The 9,384-nt window shown below is 51.0% G+C and overlaps 1 protein-coding gene across 1 annotated transcript; it reads right to left on the reverse strand.

Moving 5' to 3' along the window:
- Positions 1-2,225: 2,225 nt before the first annotated feature.
- On the reverse strand, positions 2,226-8,658 carry LOC104167710 (AN1-type zinc finger protein 5-like). The gene is made up of 5 exons (XM_009708038.1): positions 8,500-8,658; positions 6,926-7,019; positions 6,069-6,187; positions 4,272-4,382; positions 2,226-2,467 (listed from the first exon to the last, which is right to left on the reverse strand). Exons 1-5 carry the CDS (start codon positions 8,648-8,650, stop codon positions 2,319-2,321), a joined length of 624 nt encoding a protein of 207 aa, XP_009706340.1. The 5' UTR covers positions 8,651-8,658; the 3' UTR covers positions 2,226-2,318.
- Between the last annotated feature and the right edge of the window lie 726 nt (positions 8,659-9,384).

A 9,384-nucleotide genomic window follows, 5' to 3' on the forward strand; every position in this document is an offset into this window, starting at 1 on the left:
AGGCAAGGGGTGGTTGAAATTTCTCAGGGCTTCACCCTTAAGAGTGACAGCTCATTCTCAGCCAAAATCACAACAGCAAAACCCAGCCTTGACACGCACCGCTGGCACAGCGCTTACAGCCTGGGTGCGTCCTAGCACTAAAACGTGCCGCCACTCGTGTGCTCCAGACATGACGCCGATATTACCCAGAAGCTAAAACCTGAGGAAGAGGCTGGCAAGAGCCAGCATCGCCTCCGCTCTGTGCTGGCGGTGGATTTGCATCATTTTGGGATGTCCGAATCCTCCTGGCAATGCCGTACAACAGTAGCTGCCGCGGGGCGCACACCGCTTTGGCTGAAATCAGACAGGAAAAACAAAACCTTCCAAACAATCCCCCCGCAATCACCAGGGCAGAATGGTCATAAGCAGGGGAGGGAACTGGCACTTGGAAGGAGCTGCTGTCATTTTCCCCAGCTGCTGGTTTGGCCCCTGCGGCTCCACTCTCCAACGCCCTTGTACACGCCGATGCCGAGGGAAATGCTTCCAAAGCGTGGGATGGCCTGAAGTGGGGCAAAGGCTGCTGCTTTTCCCCTGGGACTCATCTGGGTTTCTCTGCTTGTGAGACCGCCACAGCCCTGCTCCTGGTGTTCCCAGGGAGAAGAGCACCCCTGGGGCGGGTGCGGACCCTGCGTGGTGCAGAGGTCGCTTTCGGTGCACCGCAGGAGCTGCTGCCTGCCTTGTGCTGTGTACCCGAGCCCTGGGTTTTCCTTTCTAACAGCCCCAGAGCCCTCCGCATGTTTTTTCTGGAGTGCTACCGAGCCCGGCGTTTGGCCTTCCCTGCACGCCAAAGCCCTCCACGTGTGTGTGTGTGCACCCCAGAGCCTTCCAAGTGCCTTTTGGGGCCCTCAAGTCCTCTCAGCATGCTCACTGTATCCCAAAGCTGTCCTTTTGCCTTCCCTTACACCTCGGAGCCCTCCCTGACTCTTCTAGCACCCCCAAGAACTCTACGAGTCTTGCAGTGGGCTCAGAGCCCTCCAAGTGCCTCTCCCTGCTCCCCAGGGCTCTCCACGGGCTTTTCTGAAAGCTCCTCCCTGTGCTTCTGGGCACCTCAGGACCCTCCTTGTGACTTTTCACATACCCTGCAGCCCTCCACATGCCTTTCCCTGTGTCCCAGATCCTTCTGTCCGGCTTTTGGAGCGTATCCTGGGGATCTAGCCCTGTGTCTTGTCCCACGGGACAAGCGGTGAGGCGGGAGAGCAGAGCAGTTGGGTGGGCTTCCCGAGCCAACGTGCTCCTAAGGGAGAAATTATCACTGATTATCAGCGCAGCCCACGGTGGAGGAAGGGTCCCCACTGTCTGCCTGTGTGCAGGGACAGGAAAGGAAGTGGAGGTTTGGCGATTTGACCTTTGTGCACTAATGCAACCCTGATGAGAAAGAATCATGTAAGGCAGAAGGCAAGGAGCAGAGAGGAGAGGAGAGGAAAGGCGCAGGCACCGCTGTGTTACAACAAACCCTGCTTGGGAAGCGGCCAGCGGTTACTTGGAGGGGGCTGAAGCACAGGAGGCTGGTGCAAGGGTGTCCCTGGATGCAGCAAGCCTGGCCAGCTGGATTCCTTCCTGCAGCAAGAGGCACGAGGCAGCGAGCGGCACTTTCCTAAAGTTCCTCATCTGCAGCTGGAGCGCATCTATGTCGCCTCAAGCCACAAAATAACTTTACTGTGTTGGTACTCTGCTGCTTAACCACCTCAGTGCTTCAACAACAACATCTCAAAGGGAGGCGAGGGGTATTTGGGGCATTAAAACTACAGAATCATCTTTTCTGCATCTGAGACCAAACACCTCTCAGGCAGCAGAAGGCAGCCTTGCTGCCAGGATTCCCCAGCTCCCGGTTTTACATCTCTCACAAAGAGATGGCGGGGCAGAGGGAACAAAGTTCAGCGGCTGGCCACGGGCTCCAGCCATGAGTCCCGGGTGGTTCACAGGACTCAGAGCTGCCAGCTGAAGGCAAAGGCTGCCCAGCAGAGCCCTGCTGCCCACGCCGCGCAAACTGCCCCGGTGGAAGACAAGTCCAAAGGTCTTAGCACTGGAGCGGCGGGGCAGGATGGTCCCTTTTCCTTTGGGAAGCTGCTCAAGAACGGATCAGTTGGGCAGGAAGGGAGAGAAGGAATGCCAACTGTCCGCCAGAGGTGCAAGGAGTCCCTATGTCCGGATGCTGGTTCATGTGTGCTGCTGGAGTCCCCATCACACCACCAATGGGGCTGGGAGGAAGAGGAGGAAGGCTGGGAGGAAGGGGAGGAGCACCAGGCCACCTGGCTGCAGTCTGAGCTGCTCAGTCCCCTTCACAACTTCTGGATCTTCTCAGCGATAACGATGGGGTTCTCCTTACGGATCTTCTCGGCAGCTTCTGCCTTGTAGTCGTAGGGGCAGGCGTGCATGTCGGAGTACCGGTGAATGGCACAGAATAGGTTCCCGCAGCGGCAGTCAAAGCCTGAGGGGAGGAAGAGCAGAAAGACAAAGCCGCGTTAGTCCCAGTCCAGCCGGACAGGAAGGCAGCAGGGCCCCTGCTCTTTCCTGCCAGGCCAGGAAACTCCACTAATGCAGAAAGAGGGTCAGACAAGGGAGGGGGCTGCTGTTCCCGACAGGCGAAAGGGAGTCTCATTGTGGGAAGACCACGGATGGCTCTTTGCTTTCCTCTGGCTTAGGAGCTCCCATGAGCGCAGGCGTGCTCTGGGCAGCCCCAGCTGTCACGGCGGTGGGAAATGCTCCCAGAGCAGCTGCTCTCTGCACTCCCCGGGGACAAGGGACATGCCAGGGACTGCAGAGTGCCAGACTGCTAATCCTGACCAGGCTCCCCAGGCAGCGAGCAGGCAGCCTGAGCTGGAGCTGAGCCCCCCCGAGCCAGCCTGGCTCCCCAGGCATCATGCAGCAGCATCTGGGCTGACCAGCAGTAAGGCAGCAAACAGCAAAACCTTTGCTTTGTTAGGATCACTTTCGAGCTATTTAGGCTTCAAAATCCATAATTCAGTCACTTCACTGGGAGACAATGCTGTTCAGAAGTGCTACCACTATCACAGCACACTGGGAAACTGAGGTAGGGAGCTGATCAGAGCTCCCCACTATGCTGGCAGTAAATCAACCCTTTCACACCTTTCCAACTACAGGCTGGAAAGTCCACAAACACCTTGCTACAACGTGCCAGTTTACTCCTATTTCAGAAAACTCATTTTATCCTAAATGCCCTGAATTCATTTTCTGCAAGTCGTTTCCTAAAGGAGAGGAAACTTCTCACAGTTTGAAGGTCTTAAGGAAACACTTATCAAGGAAAACAATCCTCCCTGCAGATCTGAAGGCTGGGCACAGAGTACCCCGCCCAGTTCCAGGCTTATAAACCCGCATTTACACTCTAGGACAGCACGTTGAAATCTCCAGGCAAGCTTGGGTTCCACAGGGCCAGGCACTGGGCAAACTCCTAGGCCAGACTCTGCCACAGCAGCTTACATCCATGAAAACTGAAGTGTGTGGTGCAGTTCCTGGCTGCTGAACGCACCGAGGAGGCTAAAGAGGCGAGCACTCCGCTAGAACAGCATAACCTGCACGGCTCTAGAGCTAACTTCTTCCAGGGAAATACTAAATGCTGGAGTCAAATTTAGGGGAATGATGTTTTTATTAACAAACCACGGCCAAGTTAATTGCTTCACTTTCCAGGGGCAGTTTTCCCATAGACACCATCTCAGCACCTCTCTCTTCAGCTTTACAGGCTGAACGCTGAGAGCCATCCTGCTCTCAGGAAGCTATTAATGCTCTCAAGTAGCATTAACAAACGGGATGAGTCTTGGAGTGGGATTTTCAGTTTGGGTCTAACTCAATTCACATCACTATTATGGAAGCTTTACCACCAACTTCAAGAGGAGCAGAATTAGATCCACAGCGAGCACTGCCTTTGCTTCTACAAGCAGCTTTTGCCAAGCAGCAAAAATAGCCCCAGAGGCACTGCTCCATCCAGTTCCGCAACCCTGCATCCAAGGGCTGACAGGGACCCTGGCAGTGAGCGGCAGATTCCCCAGGTTACTGCCTCAGACAGCACTGTTGGCAGGTCAGAGTTCCCCTCCCATCTCCACTGCAGCACCATGTCTTGGGGATGTAAAGTACTTTTTGGAGGGGTACCTCCAATCGCTGACCCATGCGAACCCTCTGAACCCAGGCAGTACCACAGCACAAGCAGATCTGTTCGCAGGGCTACGAAACCAGACTACTTAGGCCACAGGAAAGTTTTCCCACAGCCAGGGTCTTACCAGTTAGCCCTATCTTCTTCCGGCAAGTGAAGCAGCGATTCTTCTTCTGTTTCGGTTTTTCTGAAGCTGTCTTGCCCTCAGCTGTGTTCTGGGATATTTCAAGCAGGGTACCTGAAACAGAGGGAAGAGTTTTGCTACCCTTCTTGATAGGCCAAGCAACACATTCATTTTATTACAGGAGCTGCTTGAGGCCCTACTGATTCTGGGTCTGTGCCAGATACCTCTGTGTGCATGTTGCTCTGGCTGACATACCCCAAACTGTGAGATTTGCCTTGTTCCGCAGAGATCTACACCTCACACAGCCTCATGTTTTCCCTCTGTTTCAAATTGCTTAAGTCCAAGGCTCAGAAACACCAAGGATATATTACAGTTTAGCCAAGGCATACATAAGGTAACGTGACGCTGTTTAGCTCCTGCTGAGAAAAGGTAATACTAAGTAGAATTACCTGGTGCTTGCCATAGGTTAAGCATGCATCTGGATAGTCACTACAGCTTAGCTGATGTACAGTAACTCAACTGCGCAGCTGAGCCTAGAGTTAATCTTTGCAGGAAATAAAAAAAAGTTAACCCCTTGTAAGTACTACTAATTATTTTTGCTGACTGTTATGTAAGTGTTCCTCGTATGTAGGTCTCGGAATGCTTTACACAGATACTCATCACTCTCTCTAATCTACCAAAAGGAAAACTGAGCTCTGAAAGCCAGATTGTTAAAGGTCATGGATGCTTAGCAGGATTTCCTACAGTACCTAAGCAGGTTAGAGAAGTCAACAGGAGGGAGGAGCTCCAACTGCTAGCAGATACACACCTGCAGTGCAGGCTGCTCTGAAAATCAGGCTAAGGAGACAAACAGTCAGAGGCAGAGACAGCTTTGTGGATCTGACCCTAAACAACTTTCTAAAAACCACACAATCAGAAGAAAGGGGCAAGCTCTTCCAAGCCTCTCTTTCACCAAATAGTCTCCCACCTGCTTGTTGTAAATTGTCTCCTGGATTTGCAGGCAAGGAATTACCAAATCCAAACTGCACAGTCACGTGCAGTGACTAGAGCCTGTTTTTTTTAGCAGCCAACAACCCTTGGGGGATTTTTAGCTTTCAATGCAAGCGAACTGTCAGTCGAACTAAAGGAGGGTGTCTCCAATGCAGTGTCACTTGGTTACGGCTCTGCTGCAACACAACAGCTCACTCTGCAACCCAGCAACTGGAGGAAGTACCCCACGGGGCAACGACACCCGTGCTCCTCGATCACTTCAAGGTACCCACTTCGCAAACAAAGCGACGGCAGTAACACTCCCCTCTGAAGGACAGGTATGCCTCCCATCACACAGGATGACAACACCAGGGCGAGCAGCTGCCCCTGGGCAGCATCACAAACACCTCTCCTCTCTCCCAAGACTACACTGGATCCGTCTCCTTTTCTCCCTCGAGAGATGGCAGGGAACTGCAGCCAACAACAGCCGTGCAGCAGGCTGTGGGACGCTCCGGGCTTTCTGCCATTCACTAGGATAGGCGTCATGGAAGATTATCCTCCTGCCAGCGAGTCGACGGCTGGCAGCTACTCAGCCCTCAGCCCACAAAATAATCTCTATCGGCCTGCCCTCAGGCACAGTATTTTCTCTCCTCCCCGTTCCAAAAACGGACAAACTGTTTTCTCCTTAGCTCTCTTGCTAGGTGTACCTTTACTACCAGGAGGTAACAACTCTCTCTTGGAGTTAGTGGCCAGTATTGTACTTGCTGCTCAAACTGACGTGCGAGATTGGCATCATTCAGACTCGTGCAAAGGCCAAACCAATCCCTCTACCTGATGAGGAAGATGCTGATGAGGCTTCTTCTGTCTTGGTGAGTTCTTCTGACTCACTGTTGTTTTCTTCTCTGGATATGCTCATGGCCGTCATCTGATGGGTCACAGGAGTCTGAGCACTGCGAGCATTTGCAACAAACAAACAAATAAACCATAGAGCAAAACCAAGTTTTTCTTTTGATGAACGATTTAAATGGGAGAGATCTTCAGCTCATGAAGTTAATTTCATTATACTCAAAGGTAGCTCAGGAGTACAGCAGGCCAATTCCCCTTAAGATCTGGGATCAAAGTTCTTTATAGACACAACTGGAATGAATGTGTGACAATCTCAGTTTCCTTTTCCACCCAATTATATCCCAAAGCCAAGGCAACAGCCCGTCCAAACAAGTCCAGGGACAGGGAAACAGAGTTATGAGTCAGGACTGTAATGCAACGGTAGAGCTCCAAGCAGTACTATCTTCCTTCCAGTCAAATGCGACCGAGGTCCCTAACCCTGCTGTCACAGCCTCCAGACAGGATCATCACCACATGCTTTCACTTAGGACTGAGTTGAAACGGAACAGTTTAACGCAGCCAGTGACAGACAAGGTACACTGGCTCCACGAGAACCAGGATGCCCCTTAGTTTACTACAGGTTTTAATTTACTACCAACCCTCTGGTACCTGACCCGACGTATCAGTCATCATCATCAGGGACATCTCAATCTTCCAGATAAACCAGGGTCACAACAGTGTTTCATCTAGCCTGCTTTACAGATCCCCTTGGCCATGCGAAGGATGAGAGCCTACCCCTTGTGTCCCAGAGCTCGTTTTTAGCATGGCTGTAGATCCACACCCCACCTAGACTATGCCCCTACCTGGCTTTCGCATCCTCAGGCGTGGAGTCTCCCTCTGCATGCTGCCCTGCAATTGAATCTGAAGCCATGGGGCTGCTGTTGGGACCACTGGGTGCTACGAAATAAGATCACAGTCTTGGTAAACTCTTAAAAATGTCAGCAGGTTTCTCAGGTGCTTGACAGCCAAGGAGAAAGGAGGATGAGCACTTTCAGCAGGCTTTAACCTCATGCTCCCCACCAGGAGCTGGCAGGGCGCATCCCTGTTGGGATCACTCCCAGATCCCCTATTCTTATGCTCTCCCCTCCGAATTTGTGCATAGGTCTCTGTGGGGATAACGCATTAGGGCTGGATAGACCTCACCATGACCCAGCGCAGCTATTCTTACATCAGATCAGGAATGAGTCCTTGTATCAGGATCATAACATCCCCCTCTGAAATTAGCTGCTCATCTTCCCCAAAACTGCAGGCCTCGTTTTACGGAGATCTGTTCAGCTCCTCAGGATCTGCGAGCTCCCTTTTGAGGGATGAGGGTTTATTCGCAAGAGTTACGTGCAGAATGCCTTTCATTACTGCATGGTTTTTTAACATCCGCTAAAATCTGACTTCAGTCACCCATGACACCTCCATCATTCTTTGATTTCCCTCCTCTTCCTCAGCTCTGCAAAGCAAACTCCGCATGAGCATAAATATCCTCCTATCAGTATAAATGAAAGTGCTGCAGTTACCGACGTACCTTGAACCCAACATTACTTTTCAAATTCTCCAAGATCTAAGAACCAGATCCTCATCTACTCAAAGGAACTGGCTTCAATAGAAATACATTGGTTTATATCAGCCAAGGATCTAAATCACAGGTTTTAGAAAAATCCTTTGTCAGGAAGAGCTGTGCTCCTAATACATATTTTGGGTGGGTCATTGAAGGAAAACCATTATTACACTCAGAAACAGAACTGCAGAAGATCTCTAGAAGGCGTTTCTCACCGGTATTGCAAAGTCTGTACCTGGGGCATCTGCACAAACTCTCATCAAAAGAAAATTCTGCTAACGATGGAAAGAGCGTCCTTTCTGTGCACCTAGCTGCCTCCCAGCTCGGTGATATGTCAACTATGTTCAGCTGCAAGAAACAAACTTTTTATGTCATTGCTTTTGATTGTCAGCACTGTTAAGAAAAGGAAATTATACAAACCCAAAAGGCAAAATTCTTCCCAAATAAAATTTCATTTCAGGGATCTGTCGTGGTTCCCAGCAGTCAGCACGTAACTCAGGGAGCACGTAACAGCTAAAAATCTGGGCAACTGTTAGCGGAAGTGAAGTTTTACAGTTTACTGGAAGGTGCCGACTGGAACGGGCCTTCACAAACAGTTGGGACTGGGAAGAAAACAACTGACCTCCTTACAGGGAACAGAAGCCCTCAAAGGCTCAGGTCTTTGATTTAGAGGCTGGGGTCTACACAAAAAGGGAAGGATAAGAGTTTTCGAAGAGGGAACAAATCTGCTGGTGGCCAGTACCGGTACCATGCTCTACCCCAGTTGCTTAACATAGTTTGCATCCAGGCACCCATTTAAGATAGATTTCTCAGACAAAAAACCTCTACCTGGGGGGCTTATCCGGTCACTGCTCTGCTGTCTCTGTAGAAACTCCTTATAGCAAACGGAGCACATCCCGTTGGTCCGGGGGCTGCCATAAAATCCACAGCCTGTGGTACACAACAGAGGCACCTGGGTTTGGTTTGTCTCCTGAGCCATCCTCTCTCCTCCAAGGCACCAAGCTACAAACAGGAATAAAAATGAGACAGCTGTTAGGGCCGGAGCACTTGTTCATTGTACGCTGCAGCTGATCAGGAAAGAGCACAAAGGATCCCAAGAGAGTCCGGTTCCTGCACGTGCACAACAACGCAACCCGAGTCCCCTGAGCGCAGGATACCCTGGGCTCGTGAGCAGCCAGAGGATCTGGGTCCTGGGACCTTGAGCCATCCAGCACTCAGCTGCCAGGAGGCTGCCCAGAGCCAGTCTGAAAAACCAAAAGGAACCGTCTCCCAGTGCTCCCTCCTTGCACCACAAAGCTCCCTGAACTCCTGGTAAAAGGTAAGCACACAAGACCTGAACAATCTGATCTCCAACGGTAACAAGAAGTGCCATCATAGCGCGACTAGTGACTCCTGCAAACACCGAAACAAAGAATGCCACTCTATCAGCCAGCGTCCAGCCTGATTAGTTACATTTTGTGCTTAGCGGCATTTGTTTTCATTTCAAGCCTGTTTCAGTTTTAGTTCTCAGGAAGATGACGCAAGTGATGCAAAAAGAATCCATTGAGTCTCAGTTTTGACATACTCATGTATTTCCTGACATTTGCTGGCAGATAAGGGGAACATTAGCACAGTTAGGCTGGAAATAAGGATAAGGTTTCTCTTCAGCTATAAGATGTGATTCTGAAATACCTTTCCAGGCGAAACAGCAGACATAGTGAAACCTACTTTTAA

Source organism: Cariama cristata, unplaced genomic scaffold (assembly GCF_000690535.1).
Source record: "Cariama cristata isolate BGI_N322 unplaced genomic scaffold, ASM69053v1 scaffold28229, whole genome shotgun sequence".
Classification (NCBI taxonomy): Eukaryota; Metazoa; Chordata; class Aves; order Cariamiformes; family Cariamidae; genus Cariama; species Cariama cristata.